Source organism: Calypte anna, chromosome 15, assembly GCF_003957555.1.
Source record: "Calypte anna isolate BGI_N300 chromosome 15, bCalAnn1_v1.p, whole genome shotgun sequence".
NCBI classification, from domain to species: Eukaryota; Metazoa; Chordata; class Aves; order Apodiformes; family Trochilidae; genus Calypte; species Calypte anna.
In genome coordinates, this window is record NC_044261.1 from 827182 (window position 1) to 844795 (window position 17614).

Here is a 17614-nt window from a genome sequence, read left to right on the forward strand (position 1 = left end):
CACACGGCTGGGGACAGAGGAGCCACTGTGGGTCCCCAGAGCCACAGCGACATGGCCTGGTGGCCACCAGCCACTGTCACCCCCCCGGGGAACCACCCTGGGTAGGGGCCGAGAGGGGCAGACCCAAAAGATGGAGGTTAAGCTGGCACAGAAAATGTAAAAATCGTTGTGTGGGGAAAAAAAAAAAAAAAGCCAGAAAAACACTTTCTTCTCCATTAGGGAAAGGAGTAACAAGGGCAGGAGAAAGTCAGCCAGCAGGAGAAAGGGAAAAGAAAAAACAAAACAAAACAAAAACACCTCGAAAGGCTGATGAGGAACGCTTCATTAGGAGTTATTTACACATCGCTAATGTGAAGCATCTGGGGTCCCCGCCAGCACCCAGGGACGGCACCGGCGCTGCCGCCAGCGGGGGGAAGCAGCGATCCCTCCCCAGGGCATCCCCAGCACTGCTGGGTGTTTGTGGGGGGTGGTCCCCAGGCAGCCTGGTGTCACCACATCCCTTCTGAAGAAGGGAAATAGGTAAAGCACCTGTAAAAAAAAACCTAAAAAAACCCAACCTTCTACACTCCCCCCTCAAGCTGAGACCAGCCATGGTTACAAGGATAAAACTATTAGGAAAACTCCAAATAAACACAGAGAGGGTCTCAGGGCTTCATTCCAGCCTAACTCAAGCCCAGAGCATTTATCCACTGAGTGTTCTCCACGACTCTTCCCGTTTCAAACCCATTCTATTTTCTGCTCACTGCCTTAAAATTAATTGTGTGGGTTTGACCTTGTAACCTGGTTTAGAGCTGGCTGGCATTTGCAGGGCTCAGAAATCGTTGGCATCTCCATTTCCTTAATTAGTTTCCCGGGCTGGATCTTTTTTCCCTCTGTTAATGGACTCCTCTGGAGCTGCAGATCAGTCCCTGCCCCCCCAGCAGCTGGGGCAGCAGCCGGCAGCATCTTCCTGCAGCTCCAGCTCTTCCCACCACCACAGCCGATGGATTTGGTTCTGTAGCTGGAAGCAGCCCCTGCTGCCCCCTCCCACCATGGCAACCTGGTGCTTTTTGAGCTACAAAACCGGGGGTTCATGCCCTGCTCACCAGCAGCCCCCCGGGTGGGCACCATCTGCTCACCTGCTCACAGAGGGTCCCGATGAGCCCCTCCAGGTCCTGCTTCTCATGCAGCACTGTCCTCTTCTCCTCACACTCCTGTTCCAGCTGCATCTCCAGCTGCCGGAGCTGTGCCCAGGAGACAACCCCAGATCCCCTCAGAGCCCGGACAAAGCCCCCACCCCACCGGCCACAGACACCACGGTGATGGGCACCGGGGCTGCCCCCAGCAAAGGGTGTGCACAAACACCTCCTGCACCCCCAGGACAGTGTTGGAAAAGGGAACAGGAGCAGGCTGCTAAGTACTGATTGCTCTCCAGAGTGTCTCTGCCATTTACTCATTTGGAAAATCACACCCAGGCCACGCAGGGTAAGGGAGAGAAAGGATGAACCACACTTCCCAGGGATTTGGGAGAAAACTGGTGTTTGCCATCTACCAACCTCGTGGCCCTGTTATGAGGGTGTTTTCTGTCCACTGTCACCAAGCCCAGAGCCCTGGCTGGCTGGAGTTAGTGCCCTGGGTGTGACACTGCTGTGCCCGTGTGCTGCATCACACCCCAGGGACTCACATCTGACCCCAAACCCAATTTTGCACCCAGGGGCTCATGCTGGGCTGGTGGTGGGGAAGCATTGCTCATCCATCCCCACTGCTTCCTGGGGAGCAAGGACCCCCTGGGAACGGCTCCTCCTCTGCACTGCAGATGGGGAGACCCTGGGGAGCACCCAGCATCTTCCCCATACCCAACACCACCACCAACCTACCCTCCTCTGGCAGGACTGCCTCACGTCCTCCAGCTCCTCCTCCTTGTCCTCCAGCTCCTTCTGGTGGATCTGCTTCATCCTCTCCATCTCTAGCTCCATCCTCTGGTGGAGCTGAAAGAGCAGCACAGGGGGATGGCACAGGATCCTCGAGGGAGAAGGATGGTGCAGGATGGACACCCCCCAGCAGTCCCAGCTCATTACCTGCTCCAGGTGATCAACAGCAGCTGTTTGCCTCTCCAGCTCCTTCTTCTGCTCAGCAGCACTGCCCTCCAGCTCCCAGAGCTGCTTCTTGAGCATGGGCACGGTATGGGGGTCCTGGGTGGTGGGGGTGCTGAGCTCCTGCACCCGGCTGGTCAGTGTGCTGACCTTCTCTGCCAGCCTGGACACCTCTGCCTCCTTCTGCTGCTCAGGGGGGGCAGAACCACCAGTCAGAGCCCAGCCCCACACGTGGGAGAGGGGCTTGCACAAGCACCCTGCTCCTCAGACCTGGCTGTTCCCCACAGCAGCACCCTAAACACCCAGCAGCAGCAGGCACCCCCCTCCCAGCCCCACCACGAGCATCCCTTCCCTCTGGGTTTTGCTCCTGACCTCGCTGCCTTCTCCCCAGGGGCTGCCCCCACACCCACCACAGCCTGAGGGGGACCTGGCAGCACCTTTGGGCTCCCCCAGCCCAGCACACCATTGCCCTGCCACTGTGGGGGGCTCAGTGGGTGCAGAATCACCCCTGGGGGGCACAGGGGACACTGGGGGTGGAGGTGTAAAGAGCACGAGTGACTTCAGTGAAAATGAGAGTGGGTCTAATCAGCTAAGGGTGTCACTGGTGAGAGGCAGCAGCCTTTCCCCTGGGAAAGGAGAATGTCATTTACACTGCAATCAGTCTGGGGGGATTGTGTCTGATTGCTGCTGCCATTGGGGAGGGAACAGCTTTGCTCCCAGAAGTGGCTGTAGTGCTGCCCAGGGGTGATTTCTCTCCTACCTCCAGGCTTTGCTGCAGTTTCCCCATCTCCCAGCGGATGCTGGTGTTCTCCTGGGACACTTTTTCACGGAGGCTCTTCTCAAAGGCAGACTCCCCCAGGGCCTGGGCTAACTGCAGGTCAAACCTGGAGAGTGGAACCCACGTTACCTCCCCTGGGAGGATCAGCAATGGCAGGGCTGCTCTGCTGCACCCAGGGCTTGGTTTCAGGTCGGGAGGCATTGCTAATTCCCAGCAATAATCCTGGCAGCTTCTCAGCAACCCCCATGTCTCTGGGTCAGCCCAAGCCCTGGCCCCCCAGCAGCACAGGCCAGCAGGGAATGCTGGCAATCAAGTCCAAAATAAGAGAAATTTTAAAGCTGCACAATTTGCCAGCAGCTCTCCAGCACAGGCACATCCACACTGAGGGCACGGCCAAGCCTGGGACATCCCAGCACCAGGGGGAACCAGCATCTCCAGCATCCCCTCCCCATGAAGCCACCAAGTGCTGCATCAGGGGGATTTCTGTCATGGGAATGAGTTCCAGCCACAAAAACAAAAGGGATGTAACAATACCACCCCCATACCCCCTATCCCCCACCCTCTCCCCCTCCAGCTCAGTGTGACCTCAGGCAGGTGAGAAGAGCAGCTCTGCTGGGATCTCCCCTTGAAGCCACCCTGAGCATCCCTGCAGCCTCAGCTCACAGAGTCACAGTGTTTAGGTTGGAAGAGACCTCCAAGCTCATCCAGCCCAACCTGTGCCCAACACCACAACCAGCTCCTAAACCCTGTCCCTAAGGACCAGCTCCAAAGTCCTTTTAAACACCCCCAGGGACGGTGACTCCACCCGTGTCCCGGGGCCATCCCAATTCCTGCCATCCCCCTCAGTTTATAAACAGATCCCCAGCCTTACTTCTTCTGCCTCTTCTCCAGCTCGTGGCTGCGGCTCTGCTGGCTCTCGGCGAGCACCCGGGCATCCTCCAGCTCCCCCTCCAGACGCCGGCATCGCCGCCGCAGCTGCAGGGAGCGGCTCCGGGACGCCTCGCAGGCTGCCTGTGCCTGCCCCAGCTGCGGGCAGAGCCGGGGCTCAGCGGGGAGGGACCCTGCAGCCCCCCAGCCCTGCTCCTGCAGCCCCCAGCCCCGCTCCTGCAGCCCCCAGCCCTGCTCCTGCAGCCCCCCAGCCCTGCTCCTGCAGCCCCCAGCCCCCCTCCTGCAGCCCCCAGCCCCGCTCCTGCAGCCCCAGCCCTGCTCCTGCAGCCTCCAGCCCTGCTCCTGCAGCCTCCAGCCCCGCTCCTGCAGCCCCCCAGCCCCCCTCCTGCAGCCCCCAGCCCCCCTCCTGCAGCCCCCAGCCCTGCTCCTACATCCCGGGATGGGGCACCTGGGGATGTGTCACCCCATCCAGCCCTCCCAGGGACCTGCTCCTCGGCTGAGGGCACTGCCCGCACCCCCACCCACCCACCCACTCACCACCCACCCCCCCGAGGGTGTCTGGGGCTGTGGTCAGGCAGAGAATGGAGTCGTTAGCTTTAAATAAGCAAAAATCTTGCCTTAATGAAGCCTGTAATTCCAAGCTGTCTGAAAGCAAATGGGCTGTTTTGCTTTTCCCAAGTGCTGAGGACTGGGCTGCTCTTCTTATGACTTTTTAATGTGCCATGAATAAAATTAATTTATTTACTTTCTCCTTTCGGAATGTGACCTGACTCCCAGGCACACAGAATTTCCCCCTCCTTGTGGCAAAGCTTGAGACCTGCCAGCTCTTCCCATTAGCAGCTCTTTGTGGGGCAGGTGATGGGACCATGACCCCATCCAGTACCCAAACCCCAGACCAAGGCTGAGCCTCTCCCCACCTCTCTCCATCCTGCTCTCACTCTCACACTTGACCAAGGTTGAATTTTGCCATGTAAAAAAGTGATTTTTAATTTTTTTTTTTTAGCTTGAAGGGAACTGTAGGGGATTTATTTCCAAAGCAGCAGCAAACAAGAGTTTTCCCTGGTCAGTGAGAGCGGCAGCAGCAGCAGCTGAGCCTCAGCCCTGTGAAGCTTCACTACCATGGGAGAAGGGAGAAGACAACCAGCCCCAGCAACAGCCCTGCTCCTCGGTGTGACCCTGGGGAGTCCCTGTCCCCTCCCTGGGGGTGGCAGCACTTGCCTGTTGCTCCAGCCCTGTCCTGGTGGCCAGCTCAGCCTCCAGCCTCTCCTCCAGCTGCCCCAGGCGCTTCCGCAGGAAGGTGATCTCTGTCTGAGCGCAGTCAAAACGCACTTCCCACTCCTCCCCTGGGGATGGAGAGACCTGGGTGGGTGCCAGGAAAGCTGGGGAAGGACTTTGGACAAGGGGCTGGAGGGATGGGATGAGGGGGAATGGCTTTGAACTGTGAGAGGGGAGGTTGAGGTTGGACATCAGGGATAAATTCTTTGGGGTGAGGGTGCTGAGCCCCAGGTTGCCCCCAGAAGCTGTGGCTGCCCCATCCCTGGCAGTGCTGAAGGTTGGATGAGGCTTGGAGCACCCTGGGCTGGTGGGAGGTGTCCCTGACCATGGCAGGGGGTGGGACTGGGTGAACTTTGAGGTCCCTTCCAACCCAAACCAGTCTGGGATTCTGGGATTCATGGAGTCCCTGCCTTAGGTGAAGCACATGAGCTTGCCCCATCCCACATGTGGATGCCCAAGGGATGCACCCCCCCAAAGGGATGTCCCTACCTCCTCCAGAGCCACTTATCTTCATCTCACGCAACTGAACCAGCTGCTGGGCCTCCTCCAGCTGCTTCTCCACTGACTCCAGTTTCTTCTGCACTTGCTCGTGTTTGCTCTGGGGAAACCCAGGGAGAGGGGAGGAGGAGAGCAGCTTGACCCGGCTGTAAGGCCCTGGTGTCCAGTCAGGCTGTGCCAAGGAGCAAGGCACGGCCACCAGCAGAGCCCCAAGGCTCAGGGGTCTCCTACCTGTAGGTCCTGCAGCTCCCGGGCACCCCGCAGCCTCTCTGCCCGCTCCCCATCCAGGACCTGGCAGGCAACATCCCCCTTGTGCCTCTCATCCCACAGCTCCGTCGTCAGGTCCATGATCTGGGGGGCAGCACCAGGAATGACAGCTTGGGGGGGATGGGCAGTGTCCTGATTGCTCCCCCCTACCCAGGGGATGTGGTAGGTGCACCTTGGCACCAACCAGTGTCACCAGTGGGCTCCCACCAGCGGTGCCCAGTAAGCAACAAGTGCTGCTGGGGGGCTGCACCCCGGGGGACAGGAGCTGCCTGCTGTCACTGCAGAGGTGACAGATGGCACCAGCACTGCCCTGCCAGCTGGGCTCATCACATCTCACCACTCAGCACCACATTTCATTTGAAACCACGGGCAGAGAATGAAGGGGGGGAACTGCTAACCTGGGGAGTTGATTCCACCTGCTCTAGGTGACCTCTGAAGGTCCTTTGCATCCCCCATCCCACCCAGCCTGCACCCTTCCAGTGCCTCTGGACCTGCTCCCTGCCCACGGAGCTGCTGGGCACATCTAACCCAAAATGGATTCACTTCCAACATGCCAAGTGAGGCAGCAGCAGAGGCTCTGGCTGGGCTCTACCTTGCTCTCCAGCTTCTCCGTGGTCTGCCTGAGCTCACTGCACGCCTGCTCAGATTTTTCCAGCTTCCTCCTCAGTGCTGCCAGCTCCTCCTAGGGAAGATTGCAAAACAACACACGTGGAGAGCTCCAGCCTTCTCAGCTGATTTACGAAAACCTCGTTTTCTGTTCAGAGTAAGTAGGAGAGACATAGCTGCCTTATTAATAAAATTTCCCACGCTGACTTTGAAGGCTGCTGCCTGCAAATCACTGGGACTACAGCTCCTGATGTCCATTTCCTGGGAGGGAACGTCAGCTCTGGTGTGTGCACAGAGCACGTTGTATGAGAACCCAGCAAAGCTCAGAAGCCAGGGCTGAGCAGGCAGACATCAGCATTCTGCTGGTGTGGGGCCCTGGCAGGGGATCACAGGCACAGCACTCGCTGGGATTCTGCTCCTGGCTGCTCACTGCAGCCTTGTTCTGCTTTGATGTTCTCTGCTGAGCAGGAGCAGAACGTGCCAAGTTGGGATCAAAACAGAGGTGAAGGGGTGACGGGGCCTGATGGATCCCAGGAGGGTTTGGAGAGAGGAACAGAGGCTTGGGCAGCTTTTATTTTGTCTGAAGCTGCCTGGAAACATCTTGTTCAGACCTTGCTAAGGCTGAAGGAGGAGCGGGATGCCAAGGAAGATGGACTGAGAATTTAGCAGAGGTCTCGGATGGTGCACAGGAGGGAAAGGTTCCTCTCCTGGGTCAGCAAATGCCCATTAACATCTCCTGTCAGCAGTGGCAGCACAGATGGAAGGTGGCACCACTCTGGTGACAGCACAGAGCATGAGTTTGGCTGCTCATCTCATCCATCACCCCACAGACTGCTGTGAGGCACCAGTGCCCAAGGGGCTCAGCTCAGCCAGGCTGGCCCCAGGGAGCTCAGGAAGGGCATGGGGACATCCCTGGGGAAGGGGCTTCTGCTGTGGGGACACAGTGCTACTGTCCCTCTAAAGAAGAAGGAGAATTATTTGTCCCTGCAAAGCACGTGACTGGGAGGGGAAGATGTGCTGTTAAGAACCTATGATGATTTCTCCATTATTCAGAAAACCACCCTTGCCTTGACAGAGGAGACTTCCAGTTTGACTGACCCACCAGGCAGAGCACCTAAAGCATCCCCTCCCACCCTACCCTACCCCACCCCACCCCATCCCAACCCCACCCCACCCATTCCCTCCCACTCTACCCCATCCCTTCCCCTCCTATCCCCTCCCCTCCCATCACCCCCCACCCCATCCCATCCCATCCCACCCCACCCCAACCTATCCCACCCCATCCCATCCCCTCCCTTCCCACCCATCCCACCCCACTCATCCCACCCCATCCCATCCCCTCCCTTCCCACCCCATCCCATCCCATCCCATCCCATCCCATCCCATCCCATCCCATCCCATCCCCTCCCATTCCATCCCCTCCCTTCCCATTCCATCACACCCCACCCCATCCCACTCCACCCTATCCCCTCCCTTTCCACCCCACCTCACCCCATCCCATCCCATCCCCCCCATCCCACCCCCTGGCACTCACTTCCTTCACACGGAGCTGCTCCTCAGTCAGGTTCACACTGAGCAGGGGCCGCAGGCGGCTCAGCAGCTGCCACCAGGACCAGTGTCTGACAGCCTGGAAGAGCACCAGGTTCTTCTGGACACAGCGGATTGCCAGGCGCTGGATCTGGGGGGAGACACAGCCAGCAGTGCCCCAAACCCTGCCAGAACCCAGCCCACCAGGAAGGACTGGGCTGAGGGGGGATGGAGTGGCTGAGGAGCTCTGCACCACGGGGGAGGGCACAGGGGGCACCCTGCAAAGGAGCAGCTTGCTCTGCTCCAACAGCTTTAAACAGGATGCTCTGGGTGGTAGCACAGCAGCACTGAGCCCCTGCAGCACCCAGGCCCATGCTTTTTGGGGCTCGGGGTGTCCATGCCCCATGGGATGGGTACCTTCAGCCTCTTGAACTTCTGCCGGCTGAGGAAGCCCCTGCAGGCAGCCTGGAGGAGGATGAGCTGCTGGGTTATCAGCTTGTCACGCTGCTTCTCCAGCCTGGACATGACCCCTGGCTTCAGGAAAACCTGAGAGCAAGAAATAGAGGTCAAACCCCCCCAGGATGGGGTCTGGAGTCACAAGTGGAGTTCCCCAGAGCTCAGTGCTGGGGCCAGTGCTGTTCCACATCATCATCAATGATTTGGGATTGATGGTTTTAAAGGTCTTTTCCAACCAGAATGATTTCTACCCTATCCTATCCTATCCTATCCTATCCTATCCTATCCTGTTCTTGGATAGGATCCCTGGCTGCAAGGATGGCAGGAGACACAGAGGTGACAGCAAAGCTGACAGTTTACAATAGAAAAACAAAATTAACCACATTGTTTTCTTGGACTGAACTTGCCATGAACACCTCGTAAATGATAGATTGGCTGATGCCATGAATCTGTCCTGGTATTGATCTCTCAGGCCATTGCCTGGTGAGGCTGTGGGGACACAGGACCCGTGGCTCTTTGCTGTGCTCCCTCTGGATAAAACCTTCCCCAGCAGCAGAACGTCCCTGGGAGCTGGGACCACTCCTCAAGAGCTGTGTTTTAGAGATGCCAGATTGAATCAAAGAACCATTCCAGGGAATCTCAGTTCCCTGAGATAACACTACGACTGCTCCACCACCTCTCTGATTCCCTCACTAATGCCTGCATTAACTTCACAAGCCAGCAAATTCCAGAACCTGGTATAAAATCAATGCTCAAAGCCACGGCCCAGCTAACTCCTCAGTAAGGAGATGTGAGTGGAGCTGCTATCTCACTATTGATTAAGCACAAAGCTTCATGGCAGAGATAACTGGGAACTGCACCGTGCAGGATAAAAGGAAATTATTTTGCTCCTCAGAACCACTGTGTCAGATCTTTCTTTATGGACTCCGAGGGATGGAGGCGAGCACGCATGCAAAATTAATTTTTCTTTGAGATTGCTGCATTCCAGTTCAAATGATGGTAAGTCCTGGAGCTGCCTGGCTGAGGGGAGGGTTGACCCCAGCCCATCACAGCCAGGAGCTGCTCAGCAGACACCAAAGCTCACCAGGGGCTTCAGAGGGGATGGATCCTGCAGCCAGGCACAGAGTGTACCCAGGGTAACCCTCTCAGATGTCTCTTAGGAGCCCCCTCTACCTGGAGTTTTGGTGAGACTTGGTTTCCCAGTGGGGAGCAGCAGGGAGGCTTTGGGTGCTGCAGTGCCCAGCGAGGGGCTGGCTGTGCCCAGAGCCACCAGAGCCACCATACCTGGCTGTGTCCTATGGCAACGCTCTTCTTCTCCAGATCCAGGGCTTGGAACAGCTCCTCTATCACCTGCAGGGAAGGAGCACATGGCCCAGCTGCTCAGAACCATTTGCACCCTGGTACCAACCTGCTGAAAGAGGGTGCAGAGACCCCCAGCACCTTCAGGCACCCCATGAGGGTGCATCCAGCTGCACTCCTGGGTGTCCTTCCCCTCGCCAAAGGTGGGGATGGAGCAGGGGGTGCAGGAGGCAGGGACCACCAGCATCAAACTGGGACCATCCCAGCCCATCCCCAGCAGTGGGGCTGGTGCAGCACAGGGCTGGGATTGCTGCACTGTCCCCCCCTTACAGCCAAGCACCTCCTGCTGCTCCAGGGCTGAGCTGGGAGGCTGCAGGGAGCCAAACCTGGCAGAGGGTGGGATTTTGGAAATCCCCAGCTTACACGCTGCTGACCAGGCACCCTCTGCCTCCTTACAGCTTTCCATAACAATATTGACCTTTTCTGACTGTCAAACTTGTCTTATTAAATCCTGAGGTCTTAACTGCACTTGCACACCCTGGCTGGCAGCTTGCACAGCTCCTGCCCATGTTTAATTCATCTCCTCGTGGCTCTTCCCAGCTCTCTGTTCTTCTCTGCCTGTTCCAGGGGCAGGGGATGGATTTCTCCAGCTTTTTCCTACAAACTATTAGAAACCTAATAAACCTGGCAAACCTCAGCTCTCGTTCCTGAGCTCCACAGACTCTCAGGCTTTGTGGGACGAGGTGAGGAGCCCTGGGCTGCTGCTTTACTGCTGTCTGAAGGCAGGGGATGTCTCATACCTGGGGACCCTCCGTGTGCTCTGCTGGGTCCCTGGGAACACTGCCTGGCTTGTCCCCAGCCAGATGGGAAGGGTGGGAAGGGTGAAAAGGAGCAGGATGCAAAGCCACCCCCCAGCTGCCAGCTCCCCCATGAGGGCTGACCCCAGACCCCAAACCCAATTGCTGTTCCTGAGCAGCACTGTGAATGCGGGTGCTGCCCTCAGCCTGGCTGAGCTGGGATTTGCTCCTTCACCCCTAATTCCTGAGGACAGCTTTGCATTTAGGAAACACCCCCAGACCAACACTGGTGACCCTGCTACCAGAGCTCCTCAGCAGCTGGCCAGATGTGCACTCCCACCCGTGGCAGGTCCTGCAGGGACTGAGCATCACCCACAGCTGCCAAGAGATGCTGGAGCTTGGGACACAACAGCATCCAGCAGAATAACACCAGGGACCTGGAGGGCTTGAGGCAGGCAGGACTGGGAGCAGGGACACCCTGGGGTGATCCAGCCCACTTGGAGAGGGCACAGCCAGGCTGGCACAGGGAATGCACCCTGCAGGCAGCTCCAGGGATGCAAGGAGAGCCCTGGCCACACGGGGGGAGCTGACAGGGCCCCTGGGGGTCCTGAGCCAGCTCAGCCCAGCACACACCTTGCTCTCATCGGGCACCTCGTTGGCAGAGCCAAACTTCCTCATCACATCCGGAGCCAGGACCTGGAAGCGCCTTCGGAAGTGGGACAGGAGCAGGCGATCTGCATACCCTGGGGACAGAGAGACATCCCTGGGAGCTGGGGGACACCCAGATGCTGGGGGGGAGAGGGGTTGGGCCGGGATTAAAGCAGCAAGAGAGAGTCGGGAGGTTTCTGGAGCGGGGCTGTACCGATGCGGTGCAGGCGAAGGGCATCCAGGAGCTGTGTCCCCTCCAGCTGTGCTCGCAGGGTGGGCACATCCAGCTCCAGGGATGCCTCATCCAGCCTCCCAACCCCTGGTCCTGGGACGAGGCAGTGGATGAAGTGCAGCTGGGTCCTCCAGAGCAGGTTGGTGAGAGCATCCTGCCAGGAGAAGAGAGGTCAGGGGGATGGAGGGGAGAGGTGGGGAACGGTGCCCCTGCACCCACCCTGGGGTGTCTGAGCAGGGAGAGGACCCTTCCACCACCCTCAGAGCCCATGGGAGCATTAGGAACAACAGCTTTGGATGGAGAGGTGAGCAGGAGGTGCAGGTTGGGACCCTGACATCCCCTATTGTTGGTAACAAGGAGCTACCAAGGCTGAGGGCTGAATCACAGTCACCATGGTTGGACAGGACCTTCACGATCACAGAGTCCAACCCTCCAGTCCTACACCTCCCCAACCACTGACCCATCTCCTGCAGTGCCACATCTGCCCGTTTTTTGAACACTCCCAGGGATGGTTTCTCCACCACCTCCCTGGGCAGCCTGTCCCAACGCTTCACCACTCCCCCAGTGAGGAAATTTTGACTGGTACCTAACCTGAACCTGGCTCAGCTTGAACCCATCACCTCTTGTCCTGTCGCTGGTCACTGGGGAGAAGAGGCCACCCCCTGCCTCACTCCATCCTCCTTTCTGGGGGGTGTAGATGGGAACAAGGTCTCCCTTCACCCCACATCCTCCTCTCCAAGCTGAACACCCCGAGCCTCCTTCATCCCTGCCCTCCAGACCCCTCCCCAGCCTGGGCTGCCCCCAGCCCCTGCTCAGGAGGGTCCCGGCCCCCACGCTCACCGCCTGCATCTTCAGCTGGGCACACACCGACCTCCTCCTCCCTGCAGCCAGCCCGGTGCTGAAGCTCCTCCTCAGGCAGGCGTTGCGGTGCCGGGCAGCCTGGGAGGAGCCCTCCAGCCCGGCCAGACCCCGGCACGGCCCCGGCCCCCGGCGCCACGGACACACCAGCTCCTGCACGGCAGCTCTGAGGGGTGAGCAACCACATGGGGTGATGGAGCCCCCCGGGATCCTCTGCTGCCCCCACACAGACCCAAATCCGACACCCGTGCCGCTCGGCTCCCCTCGGCACACGCCAGGAGAACCCCCGAGGGAATGCCAAGGTGATGGAGCTGCTGGCTCCAGGCACCCAGAGCTTTGCCAGCGAGGTGCTGGTGGCAGCATCACCCCCCAGCCCCCTCTGCAGTGTCTGCTGCCATCAGGGCAGGGGCAGAGCTGGGGCAGCCCGGGGGCTCCCTGGCTGCAATTAAAACCCTTTGACATCTGCACCCCCCAGCCCAACCAACCTCACAGGATTCCCATACAGCTGGGATGAAAGCTGGGGGGTTTCCACCTTCCCAGCAGTTCTTCTCCCAGCAATCTGAACCCCAGCCATGCAATACCAATGTCAGGAGGTGCCTGGGGCTGCCCAGCAGATGGGACCCACTCGAGATGCCCTCCTTGCCCACCCAAGGTTGGACCAGCTGGGTTCCCTGGGTTCTGCATTGGTCAGGAGGTGGGGGGACGGCCAGGGACCCCCCACAGCCCACCCTGTCTGATCTCATCCGGGTTGTGGGCCCTCTCCTTCCCATTGGGATGTCTCCCAACCCTACAGCATCCCCACCACTAAACCACCTCTGGGAGCTGGGACACCTTTGCCCCCTCCAGCCCCGCTCAGGGTGGGAGCTCCCCCAAACCTCCCACAGGGGCCGGGGGATGGCCCTGGCACCTCAGCACCTCCCTTGCACTTACAGCTTGGACTGCTGCAAGCACCTGGATGGCATTTCTGGGCCGAGAGGTTGAACTTGGCTTTGCTGACCCAGCCCGTCAGGTCGTAGCGCACCGGGTCGGTTCCCAGCCCGTGGCCCAGCTCGAAGTGCAGCTCCTGCTGGCACCGGCGCATGGGGCTGTCCCCTGCCACCACCACCACCCCCAGGAGAAAAGCCCAGTGAGGTATTCGGTTTGCTGCACCATTCCCCAGCCTTGCCAAGCCCCAGGGTGATGCCAGGGGGGTGGGGGCAGCCCTGCTGACCTGCATCACCCCCGTGCTCCTCGGGTCCTCGTGGGATGAAGTAGGAGCAGAGGCGGTCGAAGGCAGAGGCATCTCCAGAGCCAGGGGTCAGCACCTCCTCATCCAGGATCCCCAGCAGCCCCCGAGCAGCAGCCCCCGGGCTGCCAGGCAGCACCTGAGGCTACCAGAGGGGACAGCCCTGGGTGATGGGGCAGGTGCCAGCCTGCTCCACCCCAGCCCTGCCCAACCGTGTCCTCCTCCTCCCCAGACATCACCATTGAGATCCCCACCCCAGGGTCCCATTCTGCCCCTGAACACCCTCACACCTCTGAGGGTGCTTCAAGCACGGCCAGAGCAACCGAACCCCCCCAGGACAGGTTACCTGGGAGGAGTTCAGGTCGATGACAGACAGGGTGGCCAGTGGTGAGCGCTCTGGAAGATCAAAAGACACCTCAACATTCTCCTGGAAAACATTATTTAAAAGCTGTCTTCAGTCACAGGCTGAAAGGCAGAGGAGAACTTGTGTGCACAGAGAGGGAGGAGAGTGGGGTGGGGTGGGCTGGGCTGGGCTCCTGGGGGCTGTGAGGGGTCCCCTGTCCCAGCCAGAGCATCCACAGGGGACACCTGTGCCATGACACGGGGACACAGCCACATCTGGGACCACCACATCCCACAAGCTTCTGCAGCACTTTGCAGATGTCAGACAAGCTGCATAAACCCTGGATATGACAATAACTGAAGAGTTAAGGGAGAAGCACCAAGAAAATAACCAATTGTTGGACTTTTGCAGCTCCACAGGCATGGTTTCCCTTTCTCAACCAAGGGCTTCAGGCTCACTCTGGGCTCTGACACCCCCCAGGCTCTGGAGCACCCCACGGAGGGGCAGGATGAGCACAGAATTACTCCTGCTTGTGTGTGAGCAAGAGCCAGAGCTTCAGTGGCCTCTCCATGGAAAACAGGGGGAGATCCTGCTCAGGATTCAGGCAGAGCAGAAAGCAGCAGCAAGACCTGAGTTTCTTCCCACCACGAGGCCACCATCAGCACCTCTGGCAGTGGCATGGGTCCCTAGGGCTCAGGGCTAGCAGCCACAGCCCCATGGCTAGCAGGTAAATGTCTTGCTCCAGGGCAGCCCTGCTCAGTGTAAGCCATGGGTGGCTGTAAGTGTGGGAATCATCTTTTTTCCCAGGGCTAGAGGTATTAGAGAACTTCTGCAAGGCTTAATAGGCTCATGTCTGCTTTGTACATTTATCAGCAGCTTATTTCTGCTCTCATTTATTCATTTCCCTTTCTGTTCTCCATTATTCATGGCCTGAGGAAAAACTCAGCTGGCAACCAGCTGAAGGACACGGATGCTCCTGAGCTGGGACCAAGCCAGCCCCAGGAGATGCCCAGCCAGGCTGACACCTCCCAGAAACACCCCAGAGGACCCACGTCTGGCAGTGTGGGGATGACGACCCAGCTCCAGGCTACAGCTCCCTACAGACCCCTCCTTTCTGCAGCCCCCCCTCCCATTAAGTCCCCATGCCAGGGACCCGCTGGGACCAAGGTGCTGGGATGCTGCTTGCCAGGAGGCTGCTTGCCAGCCTCTCCTCTCACCTCTCTGTACCTCTGCAGCTCTGAAACAAAGGTTTTGTCATAGAACAGAGCCTGAGCCTCTCCTGCAGGGTAGTTGTGGCAGAGCTCCTCGAAGGTGGCTGCCCTGTCACCCCCTGGTGCCGGGGGTTGAGGCCAGCCAGGAGTGTCACAACGGTGATGGAGGCCACTGAGAGGTGCTGGGAGGAGAAGGACCTGGGGAAAGAGACACCACACACACACACACACACACACACACAACTGGGTTTTACACACAAAAGCCTCTGCTTGGACATCATCTCCTCCTCTCCCCGTGTCTCCTTGGGTCAAGGAGCACCCAGCACCTCCTATAACAGCCCCTTTGCTTCTCCCTTAGGCTTCACCCACTCTTCTTTCATCTGCTCACGCCAGCATCTCCTCCCAGCCTGGGAGGGGTGAGGGCTGCTCCTGACCTGCCCCAACAAAACACTTCAGGAGGGGCTGGGAGGTGCTGCCCACCCCATGCTTGGCCCCATCCTGGCACTCCGGTGATTTAAAGTTCTACATCTTCACCCAAAGATGTGAATGGGCACCTGGGTCATTGTTACAATGGCTTCACAGGCTTTGGTGGGATGGAGTGGGAAGTAAAATGCCCAAAAACAGAGCTGCTGCCTTTAAAGGGAAGAGGGGACCCAGAACACATCCTGACTCAGTCCTATTATTCAGGAGAATCAGCAACATTTTTCTCTTCTGCTGTCAGCCCTTAGAGCACCATCAGTCATTCCCCCTCTGGGATGTTGGTTGGCTAGAATTACAATAAAACATATTCAGCTTCAGGTTAAAATAAACCTGCAGCGACAACACAGAAGTATTTTGGGGCACCAGCTTTCATGTGGATGCTGACTTCAACAAACCCAGTTGTGCATCAGAACGGAACAGTGCAGGGGGCTGAGTCTCCCTCTGGTGTCAAATCATTTTATTTATCCAAACAATCATCTTGGATTTAAACCACCTGAAGGAAGAGGGCACAGAGGGTGCTCTTTCCATCCTGGATATCCAGGTGGGAATGTGAGGACAAGCCCCTAGGGACAGCCCCCTACACAAGAGGAGGACAGGGATCTACTGGAGTGAATCCAGAGGAGGCCACTGGGGTTGATCCAGGGCAGGAGCATCCCTGCTATGGCACCTCCCCATCAGTTTTCCTTTGCAGCAGGCACTGCGTGGTTCTGCCCCTCCCTCTTCCCAGAGAGCTTCAAAGTTCCTCTTTGCAGCACTGGAAAGGAGCCCCATAGCCTGCAGCCACCCCAGCATCTCCTACCTGTTGATGAGTGAGACAATGAGGCAAAGAGCTCCTCGTAGAGACCCGAGCCCATCCCCTCCACACACTCCACACCCGTCAGCTTCGGCCCTGGCACAGGAAAAGGGGAGCAGAGACACACTGTGCATGCCAGCCCAGCCCAGCCCCGGGAAGCCTGAGCTGGGGAGCAGGGAATTCCCTCACTTGGGGGCAGGGGAAGGATGCCCAGCCTCCTGCCCTCCTCCTTTGGGTGGCTTTTTTCTCCCTTCTTTTCTAGGGAAAGCTCTCCACAGCATTAAACCCCCATCAGCCAGGGGCACCACTGAATTCACCTGCTCTTGGGTGTCCCTAAGGACAGGGTCAGCTGCGGCTGAGGATCCCTGTGTGCCAGCACAGGTAAGAATTTAACCAGCACCAGCAGAACCCATGGCCTCACTGCCTGCAAAGAGCAGCACAGGGCACAGGGATTCCCCCCCTCACCCTCAGACAAGGGAACAGGGACACAGCAGCACCCCAGTACCTGCCTGGCTCTCCTCCTCCGGGGGTCGCCGAGCCCCCCGAGCTGTCACCTGTGCCAGGATCTGCTTCAGGTATGTTTGAAGAACAGAGGTGGTGAAATCCTCAGGTCACAGCCCAGCACCTCTGCAGCTTTGCTGGCGCTGTCGATTCATGAATTGTTTCCTGCCGACTGGGGAGGGAAGGGGGTCAGGCAGGGCACAGCTTGGCCCCTCCAGACACATCCCTTGCCCCCTCCCCTCTTGCAGACCCTCAGATCAAACAAACAGAAGCATTTAACCCAGCAGCATCAGCTTGAAATCACCAGGGAAGAGATTGCAGGACAAATCCTTTTACAAGCCCAAGAAGGAAAGGTGCTGCCTGGGGAGGGGGGAGCAGAACCAGCAGCAGATGAAACCCAGTCACCCAGAGACCTCAGGCTTTAGGTGACCCCCGCCAGGGCTCAGGGCAAAACAAGCCCTGAAAATACAGCTGGTGGCCAGGGAGAGGGTTTGGGTTGGAACCAAGGTCCCACTCCTGGGGAACAAAGCCTGGAGCCAGGGGGCTGCTTCCCAGCACACCCATCAGAGCCACCCCCCTTCCCCTTCCCCTTTTGATCTTTCCCTGTTATTTTTTATTCTGACTTGAAGCCCTCCAACAGCAAGGGCTGTGCTGGAGCAGAGGAATCACCACAACAACCCAGCCTTTGATTTATTTTTTGTTTCCACTTATTTTTCATTCTGAGCTGCTGGACAGATGCTGAGCCCCCTCAGACAGAAGATCTCTTCATGTCCTACAGAGGGGCTGTGGGGGCACAGAGCTGCACATCCCCCCAGCTGCTCCAGCATCCCAACCCAGGCACCCGTTTCACACTTCATAAG

The 17614-nt window shown here is 58.4% G+C and overlaps 1 protein-coding gene across 1 annotated transcript in view; it reads right to left on the minus strand.

The window, feature by feature from the left end:
* Nucleotides 1-17614, minus strand: part of MYO18B (myosin XVIIIB) — a 50362-nt gene that overhangs the window by 21713 nt on the left and 11035 nt on the right. Inside the window, 24 exon segments of the mRNA XM_030460667.1 lie at nt 1119-1223; nt 1857-1967; nt 2058-2258; nt 2833-2956; nt 3722-3876; nt 4957-5081; nt 5503-5611; nt 5743-5862; nt 6371-6460; nt 7919-8062; nt 8329-8457; nt 9652-9717; nt 11097-11206; nt 11326-11497; nt 12184-12367; nt 13132-13166; nt 13169-13293; nt 13412-13571; nt 13773-13853; nt 14987-15135; nt 15138-15178; nt 16260-16281; nt 16284-16349; nt 16759-16926. Of these exon segments, the coding sequence (XP_030316527.1) occupies nt 1119-1223; nt 1857-1967; nt 2058-2258; nt 2833-2956; nt 3722-3876; nt 4957-5081; nt 5503-5611; nt 5743-5862; nt 6371-6460; nt 7919-8062; nt 8329-8457; nt 9652-9717; nt 11097-11206; nt 11326-11497; nt 12184-12367; nt 13132-13166; nt 13169-13293; nt 13412-13571; nt 13773-13853; nt 14987-15135; nt 15138-15178; nt 16260-16281; nt 16284-16349; nt 16759-16926 (2792 nt within the window).